The 12450-nt window shown below is 46.4% G+C and overlaps 1 protein-coding gene across 1 annotated transcript; it reads right to left on the bottom strand.

Annotated features, from left to right (window-relative positions):
* Window positions 1-2975: 2975 nt before the first annotated feature.
* GTF2H5 (general transcription factor IIH subunit 5) lies at window positions 2976-5523 on the bottom strand (the record flags this gene model as incomplete). The annotated part of the gene is made up of 2 exons (XM_080699719.1): window positions 2976-3156; window positions 5489-5523. The coding sequence occupies 2 exons, from the start codon at window positions 5521-5523 to the stop codon at window positions 2976-2978; spliced, it is 216 nt and encodes a 71-aa protein (XP_080555845.1).
* Between the last annotated feature and the right edge of the window lie 6927 nt (window positions 5524-12450).

The raw sequence follows: 12450 nt of genomic DNA, 5'->3' as shown, positions 1-12450 counted from the left end.
GGCATGTATCAATATTTTAAAGAGCTCCCCAAATAGCTGGGCCTGGTGGTGCATGTCTGTAATCCCCGTGCTTAGGAGGCGGAGACAGGAGGATCACGCAGGTTTGAAGCCAGCCTCAGCTACTTGGTGAGGCTATGAGCAACTTAGTGAGACCCTGTTCCCAAATAAAATATAAAATGGGTCTGGGAGTATAGCCCGGAGGTAGAAAGCCTCTGGGTTCCACCCCCAGTACCACAAAAAAAAAAAAAAAAAAAAAAAAGAGAGAGAGAGAAATAAACTTTGCTTCATGGTGTTTTATTTTTCGTGGTACTAGGGATTTGTGGTACTCAGGGGCATTCTATTTCTGAGCTTCACTCCCAGATCTATTTTATTATTTATTTATTTTATTATTATTATTTTGGTGGTACTGGGGTTCCTGGAAGCCCTTCTACCTCAGGGCTACACTCCTAGACCCATTTTATGTTTTTATTTGGAAACAGGGTCTCTTAAGCCAGCCAAGGCTGGCTTCGAACCAGTGCGATCCTCCTGTCTCTGCCTCCCAAGCGCGGGGATTACAAGAGTGCGCCACCACGCCCGGCTCTATTTTATTATTTAGAAAACAAGGTCTACTTGGGAGACTGAGTCAGGAGGATCACAGGTTCACGGCCAACCTTAGCAACTTAATGAGGCCCTCTGCAATTTCATGAGATCCTGTTTCAAAGTAAAATAGGGCTGGGGATGTATTTCAGAGGTAGAACGCCCCTGAGTTCAATCCATAGTACCACAGAACAAACAACAATCAAACAAAGAGCAGCAGGTATCACTATGGTGTGCTCTCATGGGCAGAGACAAATGGAACTGCTTTGGCATTCTGAGAAGGCTTAAGATTCTAAATGTGGTTATTTCCTCAGTGGTAGGGTTATGGATGAATTATATTTTCTTCTTCTGCTTCTCTTTTTCAGTTCACCTGCAACTGTGCACTACTCATACAAAACGTACAAAAAAAGATACAAATAGACGTTATGTTAATTGAACAGTAAAGGCTGTGACAGGGTGGTTTAGTGGAGATCGAGGCATGGTGGAGCAGCAGGAACGGGTTTTCACTGAAGCAAATCAAGTTGAGTGAACAATTTAAAAACCATTCCTGGAATAGAAGACTGAAGTTATTTAAAAGAATAAAACCAAAACTGGGGTTAGGTGATGAATGAGGACAATGAGTTTTGGTGGAAATGGACCGTGATCCAAGAATCCTACAGAAAACTCCTCAGCACTCAAGAATGACAGCAGAGAGGTGCGATCTGAGCTGCCAGCCGCCTTTCCTGGTGCTCGGCAAGTTCTGAAACCAGCGGCCACTTGGCCGGATGCGAGGCCCACCCACGGCTCTTCCTAAGCACCCTGCCCCTTCTTCCTGCTGCAGGGCGCCGGGCAAAGAAAGTGTGTTTGCTGAGTTTTTGTTCCCTTTATCATTATGCTTCTCTAGATTGAAGATAACCACATTCCAGAACTACCTGCTTTATGTAGGTTAGCTTATAATAGTCTAGATAATTGTAGAAGATGGGCTTCCTGTTTTTACAGATGAGGACTCAGAAGCACCGGGAAATTCAGTGATGTGTGGGAAATGCCAGGGCCAGGGGGCAGGACCGTGAGGGCAGCCTCGGGCAGCCTGGGTCCCTGCGCTGTCAGTGACTTTCCTCTCCACAGTGTCCTTTCAGGGCTCATTCAATAACCGCCGCAACAGGGCTTCCACTGTTGTCCTGCAAATGAAACGGCAAATCCTGCAAATGAAACGGCGCTGTGCACATTTGAGACGATTCATTTGGTACATCTGCAAATTGCTTCATCTCTCGTCTTTAGAATTCAATCCTGCTCCATCCAGTAAGAGACAGAATGATGCAGTATTCTAGTTAAATCTTCTTTACCAACAGAGCTGGCTAGTATGCATAGATTTTTGAGACATATATTCTACCAAACTCTCCACCTTGGCCTATTTATTTATTGTGGTACTAAGGTTTAAACCTAGGGGTTAAAAATTTTATTTTGAAATAGGGTCTTGCTAGATATCTAAAAGTCTAAATTAAGCCAGATGTGGTGTCGCACACTTGTAATCCCAGCATTTGGGAGGCTGAGGCCGGAGGATCACCGTTCGCAGACAGCCTCAGCTACTTGGTGAGGCCCTCTGCAACTCAGTGAGACCCTGTTTCAAAATAAAGAAAAAAAGGAAAAGCAGAATAAAAATCGAGGCTATGCTGACAATTTAAAGGCATATTTCATATACATATATATGTTTTCCCTCCTCCCCTGGTAATGAGAACTGAACCCAGGGGCACTCTACCGTTGAGCTGCATTTCTAGCCCTTTTAGAGACAGGGTTTCGCTTAGTTGTCCGTGCTGACCTCAAACCTGCAATCCTGCCTCAGCCTCTGGGTTGCTGGGACTATAGGGGTATACCCCCATGCTTGGTACCCATTATATTCTTAATGTATTAAACTGGTATTAGAAAAGTAGAAAAGCCAGACATGGTGGGGCACACCTGTAACCCCAGTACTTAGGAGGCTAAGACAGGAGGACTGAAGGTTCGCAGCCAGCTCAGCGACTCAGAGAGGCCCCTGCAACTTAGTGAGAATAAGTTTCAAAATTAAGAAATACAATAAGGCTGGGGGTATAGCGCAGAGGTGGACTACCTCTCGGTTCAGTCTCTAGAGACAAACACACTCACACACACAGATACACAAAGTAGAAGAACATGTATGTTTATACTTTAATCAAGGACAGTAAAAGCCAAGTCACAGCCAAGTGTTAAAGTTCCCGTTTTCTTCTTCACCCTAAGGGACGTCAGAGTCAGTTCAGTGGGCTTCGACTGGACAAATGACCCCACGCGTTCCCCACCACGTGCTCCTACATGATCCAGCGAGTCTAACCAGTCACAGAAGGTACTCAGTTGGGCCAGTCCTTCATATTTGTTGCTTCTAATTCCTAAGTGGTCCACACCTAGGGTCTTCACTTCTGGGTAAGAGAAAAGGCATTTTGGTCCATTAATTCACCCACTCGCTCCTGGAGGACGTTAACCAACTCCGCGACTACAAAGACATGGGTATCATCGATATCCTGAATGATGAACTTCTTCCCCAGGGCATTGGACTCATCCAAGTAGAGCAGGAACTGCTTCATGGCAGGATCGCTGCAGAGGCAACACAGGGCGTAAGGCACGGGCGGTCAGACCATATGGAAAGTCTTATGCAATTAAACTTCAACACGTAAAATTTTTAGGCTGGTCGCACAGGTGGTGACACACACGTAATCCCAGCATTGGGGGCGGAGACAGGAGGACTGCGGGTGACAGAGAGCCTTGGCTACCTAAGCGAGGCACTTTTCAACCTCTGGGATATACTTTTTATTTGGAAACAGGGTCTTGGTAAGTTGCTGAGGCTGTCCTTGAACCTGCGATCCTCTGGTCTCAGTCTCTCAAGTACTGGGACTACAGGTGTGTGCCACCATGCCCAGCTTTTCTGAGAAAAAAAAAAAAATTTTTTTTTTTTGCAGTACTGGGGGTGGACCCAGGGTGGACCTTCGAGCTACACCCCCAGCCCTATTTTTTATTCTTGATTTTGAAACAGGGACTCACTAAGTTGCAGAGGGCCTAAGTAGCTGAGAATGTCCACGAACCACGACCCTCCTGTCTCTGCCACCCAAGGACTAGGATTACCAGTGTGCACCACCACGCTCAGCTTTCCTGACAAACCGGAAAGAGATGGGGGCTCTGAAAAGGCGGCGGGGCTGCAGCCCCGGTGGAGCTGAAGAAACCAGACAGAGGGGAACGAGAGGGAGCGGACTGGCAGGAGAAGGTGGTGGGCAGAGCTGGACACTGGAAATGGGATTCGGAGTAGTTGGCGGTGTTGGAAAGGGCACGTCTAGACCCTATTTCGGAATAAAGAATAAAATCGGGCTGGGGTTTTAGCTCAGAGGTAGAATGCCTCTGGATTCAATCCCTAGTGCCACAAAAAGAAAAAAAAAACAAAACAAAAAACCAGAACAAAGAAAGGGACATCACGGAGGACATTAAGTGAATCAGAACCACAGCTCCAGGTTTTTCAACATGATTTACGGAAAGTTTTACTACCACAAAGACCCACAATTCTAAAGAGAGTAACAGACTCAGAAAACCTGGCCCTCATGCACTCCATTTTGACTTTTCTGTTTGCTCAGCCTGTGCCTAGCACAGGAGCTAATGTTAGGTCTCCTGAAACTTCTTATCCACGCAGATTCTCACTGTAGGGACAAAGTGGTCTCAAAGGAACATTAACAACCTGAGATCTAAGATGAGATGACAAACCTTGATTCAATTCTGGTAACAGAATTCATTCATTAAACAAGTATTTCCTAAGCATCTCCTACAGACATTTCAGGCAGTTTTGATGTGTGGGAAACGTCAATGAACATGGTCCTACTATGAAACCAACGCTGGTGAAAGAGACGCAGTAGAGAAAAGACCAATAGTTAGAATGGGTTTGTCTTGGTTCTAATTTACTTCTCACATAAAATACAGGTTTAGAAGCCAAACCAACAAGGGTCAGGCTGGACTAATAATACATGTCCCTCCAGATTCTGTTTTTTGGTCTTTTTGCAGTACTGGGGATGGAACCCAGGGGCATTCTACCTCCGGGCTACACTCCCAGACCTATTTTTTTAATATTTTATTTGGAAACGGTCTCTTAAGCCAGATGAAGCTGGCTTCGAACCTGCGTGATCCTCCTGCCTCAGCCTCCCAAGTGCGGAGATTACAAGCGTGCACTTTATTCTTTATTTTTGAAACAGGGTTGCACTGAGTTGCAAAGTACCTAAGTACCCGAGGCTGTCTGCAAACTGCAATCCTCATGTCTCAGCCTCCCCAATGCTGGGATTACAAGCGTGCGTCACCACGCCCAGCCCCTCCAGATTCTTTACTGCTAGTGTGCTGTAAAGTGGCTAGAATTTGCACCTTTGAAACATATCCTTGTGGAACTGGCCCAACTGTGGTAACTGCACACAGGTGTGCTCCAGCGGCGGGAGCTGGACAGACACGCTGGGCCTATGCTGCTTGCTTCAGCAGCTGCTGTGGTGGCTGGACTTGGGGGAATGCTGGGTGTGAATCTGGAAGCTGACGGAGGATCTGAAAACAGAAGTTTTCACTAACCTTGTTTTGCCATAAAAATACAAGTTTATAAACACAAACATTCAAGAGGCTGAGACCAGAGGCTAGCAGTTTGTGGACAGCCTCGGCTAGCTAGTTAGTGAGGCCCTCTGCAACTTAGACTCTGTTATAAAATAAATAATAATAAAAAAAATAGGGCAGGGGGTGTAGCTCAGAGGTCGAATGTCCCTGGGTTACATCACCAGATCCCCCCCCACCAAAAAAAAGCTAAAAGACTTGATTTTTCCACATCTTGAAACAAAGGAGACAGGATTCTAGAAACTGTATAACATAAACTGACTCAATATGTAAATTTAAACCTCAAAGTATGAAAATTACTAACCATTCTATCAGCACTCCTTTCAAGACGTTCACCATCTTTTCCCAGGCAGAAGGTGCAGATGACCTCAATAAAGCTAATAAAAAAGAATAAAAATGACACAAAATTCAAACCTCAATATGCTTTTCTCTGAAATGAGACAAAATACTAAATTAAATGTCTATGAAAAACAGAGCTAAGATTAAAACAGACATTTTGATCTTTTAGCAAAACTAAAATGGCATACTTGAAAGATTAACAATGTATTAAATATCTGCAAACAAATTCTACCCACAGCCAGTCCATTAGTCCTAATGAACGCCAAGAGCCTTAACTCCACACTAACCTTCCCAACCCAGGTGTAAAACAGGTCGGTTACTCAAAGGATTTCTTTCTCATCCGGCAGAATGTTAGGAAGGAAAGTCCTGGGAGGCAGGAGTTACAGAATGGTAGATATAAAAGAGACCACAAAAATTACAGCCTGGCGTGGTGGTGCAGACCTGTAATCCCAACACTTGGGAGGCTAAAACAGGAGGATCACAAGTTTGAGGCCTGCCTCAGCAATTTAGCCAGACCATTTCAAAATTACACACACACTGTGATTCAACAATCTCAATTTACAGATGAGACCCAGTGAAGACATAAAGCCATAGTTCCCAGCCAAAAGAAAATTGTACAAGCCGGGCGTGGTGGCGCACACTTGTAATCCCAGCATTTGGAAGGCTGAGACAGGAGGATCGGGGTTCGAGGACAGCCTCAGGTACTTAGTGAGGCCCTCTGTGACTCAGTGAGACCCTGTTTCAAAATAGAGAATAAAAAATAGGGCTGGGAGCGTAGCTCGGAAGTAGACTACCCCTGGGTTCCATCCCCAGTACTGCAAAAAAAAAAAAAAAAATTGTACAAGCCTGGACTCCTGATCTGTGTCCTCTCCCTAGGTCAGCCAAGGGCCGCAGGATCTCGATTCTAGGAAGCCGCCCAGCGTACCCCGACTTAACCCTTCAACTTCTACACCTGGGTGTCGGGCGGGCCCCCACGGGAAATGCACAAATCAGCGCGGGGCACGCAGGGCCTGGGAGTGCGCCCTGCACCCCGGCACCCCGAGGGCAGCCCCAGGCCTCTGCTCCTCCTCCCTCCTCGGCCCCGCAGCCCCGCACGCACCCCACTTGGCCCAGCGGCGGGAGGATCCTCGCGTCGTCTGCCCACACACCCTGCAGCGCGCCGGCGTCGCCCACGGAGCGCGCTTGCGCCGACGTCATCGCGCCGGCGACGTCCGGTGGGTGGAGCACGCCGGCGGGGGCGGGGCGCGTCGGGGGGCGGGGCTCCGGACAGGGGCGTGGTCACGTGTCCCGCGCCGCCGGGGAGGGCGCGGGCTGGGCCGGCGGGAGGGGTGGTCTTCGCGCCTGGCCGGGTCCGGAGGGAGTGGCGGGGGCGGGCCGAGCCCCGCGCCGGCAGGTAGGAAGGCGGGCTGGCGGGCGGGCGGGCGACGGCCCGGCGGCTCCGGGGCGGACGCGTGGGCTGAGAGCCTCCCTGGACCCCGGAGCCCGGCTTTCCAGTTGCTGCGGCGCCTCTCTGGTGGCCACCGAGGCCCAGAGAGCACCTGCCGAGGCATCATCCCCGCCGGGTGGTCACGAAAAGATGACGAGCCCGAGGAAACAGCTCATCCGACGAGCCTTCCAGACCACAACTTCTGCTTCCCTCTCTGACCCTGGGATTTAATAGATCGGGTGAAGATAGTAATGGTCATTTTAAAGTGACCAGCCCGAGAAAACAGCTCATCAAGCGCAACCGAGCCTTCGAGACCACAGCTTTTGGCTCCCTCTCTGACCCTGGGATTTAACAGATTGGATGAGGACAGGTCTCTGAACCCTCTAATGGTCGTTTTAAAGTGAAGGACTAAAAGGTTCTCAAGTTAATCCCTTTCCCCAGTTCTGGTCTGGAGTCTAATAGAGCTGTCCAATTATTTTTACTAGTTGAGGCAGGTTCTTGCTTTCTGTGCATTGGGTTACATGATACTCCCCAGTTAAGCTCAGGCTGCTTTTTGCTTTGAGCATTTGTGGGATCTCTTACAAACCGAGCTTTGCCACTTATGTTCCTCTTTCTTCTCCTATTGGTTTCCATCTCTATGTTGAACTTTTTTTTTTTTAACAATTTGCTCTCAAGTTTAGTTCTACCCAAGTGTATTTCTTTTGCGACATTCTTATCTACCTTCCCTCTTTGAGAATCAGTCTTCCATCTCATGAGTTCCTTCACTTTGAACTCTGCTCTTGAGCCCCAGGTGTTGGAGTGATGCCTGCAGGTTTATGACCTCTGAGTAACCTAAACTCTGCCTCTCAAATGGAACTCTCACCCACTCTTCAAAACCTGCTCTTCCTCCTGTGTTTCTTCAGAGCATCCAGCTTTAAAACCGCCATGCATTTGCATGTTGTGCACCTGGTATGTGCCAGACGCTATTCTAACCATAGATACCTAAACCTATTGGCTTACTGCCCCCTTCTCAGGAAAAATTACCCAACACCCCCTGGGCTCTTTCACTGCCTTCTTATTTTTATTTCCCCTCCCTGCAGTTGCCCTGGAGCCCACTACTGCCCCTCCCATCCAGCATCCTCCCCTTTCTCAGCACCAGATTGATAACTGTGGAAATCTATGACACTGAGGGTTGGGAAGCATGGTGAATAAGTAATTTTAATAAGAGCAGACACTAAAACTAATTAACACCTGAGTGTGGTGGCACACTCCTAAAATCCCAGTTCTTAGGTTGAGAAGGAGGACCACAGGTTCATGACCAGCCTCAGGAAATGTAGTAAGATTCTCAGCAACCTAGAGAGACCCTGCTTCAAAACAGAAAATAAGCCAGGAGTGATGGCGCAGAGCTACAGTCCCAGTACTCGGGAGGCTGAGACAGGATGATCACAGACCAGCCGTAGGAACGTTGTGAGGCCCTCTGCAACTTAGTGAGAACCTGTTTCAAAACAGAATAAAAAATAGGGCTAGGGTTGTCGCTCAGTGGTTGAATGCCCCTGGTTCCAGCCCCAGAACCACAAAAGAAAGAAAGAGAGAGAAAAGAAAAGGTTTATTTTGAATAGCTCATGGTTATGGAGTTTCCGGTCCAGTATTAGGTAGCCCTGGATCTTTGGGCCTCTAGGGGAGCACTTGATGGAGCAAGCTTTTGACATCCTGAGGCAGGAAGTAGAAAGGAGAGGCCACCCAGGGTCTCCTTTGAGGGCAAGTCCCTGGTGACCTAAGGGCCTCCCACTAGGCCCCAACCTCCCAAAGGTTCCCCTGCTCTCATTAGCGCCACCCTGTAACACATGGATGGTTGGAAGAGGCTATCCAAACCATTGTAGGTGCCTTACTTTTTTTCTTGTACTAGGGACTGAACTCAGGTCATTCTACTTCCAGGCTACATCTTTAGCCCTGTTATTTTTTATTTTTTATTTTATTTTTTGCAGGTCTGGGGATGGAACCCAGGGGCATTCTACCTTTGAGCTACACTCCCAGTCCTATTCTGTATTCTTTATTTTGAAACCGGGTCTCACTGAGTTGCAAAGGGCCTCACTAAGTAGCTAAGGCTTTCTGTGAACCGCGATCCTCCGGTCTCAGCCTCCCAAATGCTGGGATTACAAGCGTGCGCTACCATGCCAGGCTAGCCCTATTATTTTAAATTGAGAAACAGGGTCTTAATAGGTGTCTGAGAATCTCTCTAAATTTCTGAGATTGTTTTGTAACCTGTGATACTCCTGTCTCAGCCTAAGTATTAGAATCACAGGCTTGTGCTACCACATTTGGCTAGGTGCCTTACTGCTATTAGCCCCTTTGAGTAGTGGGAAATAAGAGGAGTTGTAACATCCCAGGGTGGGAAGGAATACCCGAGTACAATCCAAAGCATTTCTCTATAGGTAGTTCGTTCGTTCGTTCGTTCGTATAGGTAGTTCGTTCGTTCGTTCGTTCGTTCTTTCTTTCTTTCTTTCCTTCTTTCTTGTATTGGAGATTGAACCCATGGGGCATTCTATCTCTGAGCTCTACTCCCATCCTTATTTTATTTCTATTTTCAAACAGGGTTTCATAGGTTGATGAACGTCTTACTACTTGCTGAGGCTGTCCTTGAACCTGGGATCCTTCTGTCTCAGCCTCCCAAGTACTGGGATTAGAAGCTTGTCCCACCACGCCCAGCCCTGTATGGGCATTTCTATCTCGGTAGAAAATTACCAAATTTCCAAAACTTGAGTAGTGTAATGTGATGTCTTCTCTCTTTCCCTCTTCTTTTGGAACTAGGGATTGAACTTAGAGGAATTCTTCCTTAAAGTTAGGCCTCCACCCTGTTTTAATTTTTATTTGAAACAAGGTCTCACTAAGTTGCTGAGTGTGGCTTCAAACCTGCAATCCTCCTGCCTCAGCCTTCCAAGTACTAGGGTCACAGATGTGTACCACCAAACCCAGCTCTTTTCTCATTTTAGATAACTTTCACTTTGGTACCTACTTTGGCATTTGTAATTGTATTTTCTATTTTGTTAAAAAGCCTACCCTCCATTTGAATTAACCATGAAGCCCCACAGTGCTTGGATGTGTTCCATCTGTAAGAGCGGGGGCAGAATTCCAGGGAGCTCATAGTCCTGAGAGTGGTCTGAGAGGGCTGCAGGCGGGCAGGCGGCTTGGGAGAGCACGAGGAGCGTCAGAATGGCTGTGGTGATGGAAGAGAACTGCCTAGGGGCAGAAGAGGGTTCTGGGGCTCAACTCACATTTGTCTCTTGTCACAGCCCATTTTCCACTCGGTTGGGCTCACGCGGCGGCAGAGGAGGCACGCATTTCAGGAGGGGGTTGCAGGGCAGTGGGAAGAGGCAGGACACTGGGGGAGCGAGTGGTGAGTTTGAAGGGATGCGCCAGGGAGTCAGGACTGCTGGAGAGGAGGTCCAGCCAGGACACTGCTGCCCAGCTCAGAAAAGCAAGTGTGGAAGGTCTGCCGAGACTGGACAAACCGGTAGAAATGGAGCAATTTATTCTAGAGAAAGTTGCAAGGGCCGGGCGTGGTGGCACACACCTGTAATTCCAGTACTTGGGAGGCGGAGACATGAGGATTTAAGGTTCAAGGACAGCCTCGGCAAGTAGTGAGACGCTTGCCAACTTAGCAAGATCTTGTTTCCAAATAAGAAATAAAATTGGTTGAGGGTGTAGTTCAAAGGTAGACGGCTTCTGGATTCAGTATCCAAAACCACGTGCACGGGCGGGTACACACACACACACACACACACACACAAGTTGCGAGGGCTAACAGTCTCAGAGGAGATATGAGGAGGTGGAGCAAATGACCAGATTTATCCTCAGCACTTGGTGGAAGGAAAGCCTGTTGGGATGAAGTAAGTTTAGGTTAATATAGAAAGGTTTTTAGTGCACAGAAGTAATCATAAAGGATATTTGCGTGATGTTTTACAGTTGACTGCTATTGTTGTGTCAGAGGTACAAGACAGGCATATCGGCTCTGTGTTGTTTTAAGTGCAGTTTTCACGGGGCACCTGAAATAGAGATCTCCACACAAGCTGTCCGCTTCTGTGAGCACCCACTCCATTACAGTGTTTATATTATTTCCACCATTACTATGTCTCATAGAGAAGTAGCCACAACCCATTAAGCAAGGGAGAAAGTAAGACACAGTGACCTTTAAAACGCTCATTTTTACTATTTTACTATTTATCTGTGGCCGGCTTTGGTTTACTAGTCCCTGATGGATGCAATGAAATCGCAATTAAGAAACAACTGAAGAGCTTTTTGCTTTGTATTTTCTATGATAGCTATTTCTCACTCCTGTACATCAAATAACTTCCTTCTAATCCCCGTGAAACCACTAGCAGTGTGTGTGTGTGTGTGTGTGTGTGTGTGTGTGTGTGTGTGTGTTACTGGGGATTGAACCCAGGGACATTCTACCGCTGAGCTACACTCCTAGTCCTATTTTATTTTATCTTTTTAATTTGCAAACAAGGTCTTACTAAGTTACTGAGGCTGGCCATGAACTTACAATCTTTCTGTCTCAGCCCAAGTACTGGGGCCACAAGCATGGGCTACTATGCCCAGCTTAGAAGTTTTTAATATGCTGAACCAAGGGATCATTTTTCACCTGAATCCTTCAGGACATTTTTCTTCTTTTACCTTCTAGCAAAAAGAAGAAAAAAAAAGTCTCAGTCTCCCAAGATACCTGGTGTGATTCTAGAATGCTGAGTTGTTCTAGAATTGATTGCTTCATACTCAGATCATCTTTGCTAGTTGATGCATTAGTTGTCAGAATTTTCCTTCTCTGATAGGATGCCAACAATTAAACTTCAAAGATTTTAAACAATGTCAGGTACTATCTTAATGGAGCTAGAGAGCCACTAAATACTTCTATGGGTTCTAAATATATCTTCTATTCAGAGCTTCTTTTTATTTCTGTAGGGTTCCTAGTAATCAAGGATAAATATGTATTATGTATGCATATGTAACTTTTTTTTTGATGGTACTGGGGATTCTGGAAACTCTTCTACCTCCGGGCTACACTCCCAGACCTATTTTTATACTTTTTTATTTGGAAACAGGGTCTCTTAAGCCACCACAGCTGGCTTCGAACCTGTGCGATCCTCCTGTCTCCGCCTCCCAAGTGCGGGGATTACAAGCGTGTGCCACCACGCCTGGCTGCTGCATATGTAATTTAAAAAAATTTTAAATGCCTATATTGATTTTTAATTAATTATCTTTATTTTTCTGGTTTTCTCTTAATCGCTTCAATTAGATAGTTTGAAGAAGAGTAAGTAAAGTACTAACAAAATTTATTCTAGTAAATCCTTTTAAGTTTTTTCAAGGATCAAAACAATTTGTAATTTAAATTAAAAAAAAAATTTTGGTCTTTGAAAACCCAAATCTGTGCAGGTATTCCACTGTGATGGTAACATGTTCTTAGAGTTAAAAGAAATGCTTGTTATCATAGCAAAGTTAAATTCATTATAATCATTCTCCCACACAGA

The sequence above is a fragment of the Muscardinus avellanarius genome, assembly GCF_963383645.1.
Source record: "Muscardinus avellanarius genome assembly, chromosome: 8".
NCBI classification, from domain to species: Eukaryota; Metazoa; Chordata; class Mammalia; order Rodentia; family Gliridae; genus Muscardinus; species Muscardinus avellanarius.
This window is presented reverse-complemented; position numbering and strand designations above follow the sequence as displayed.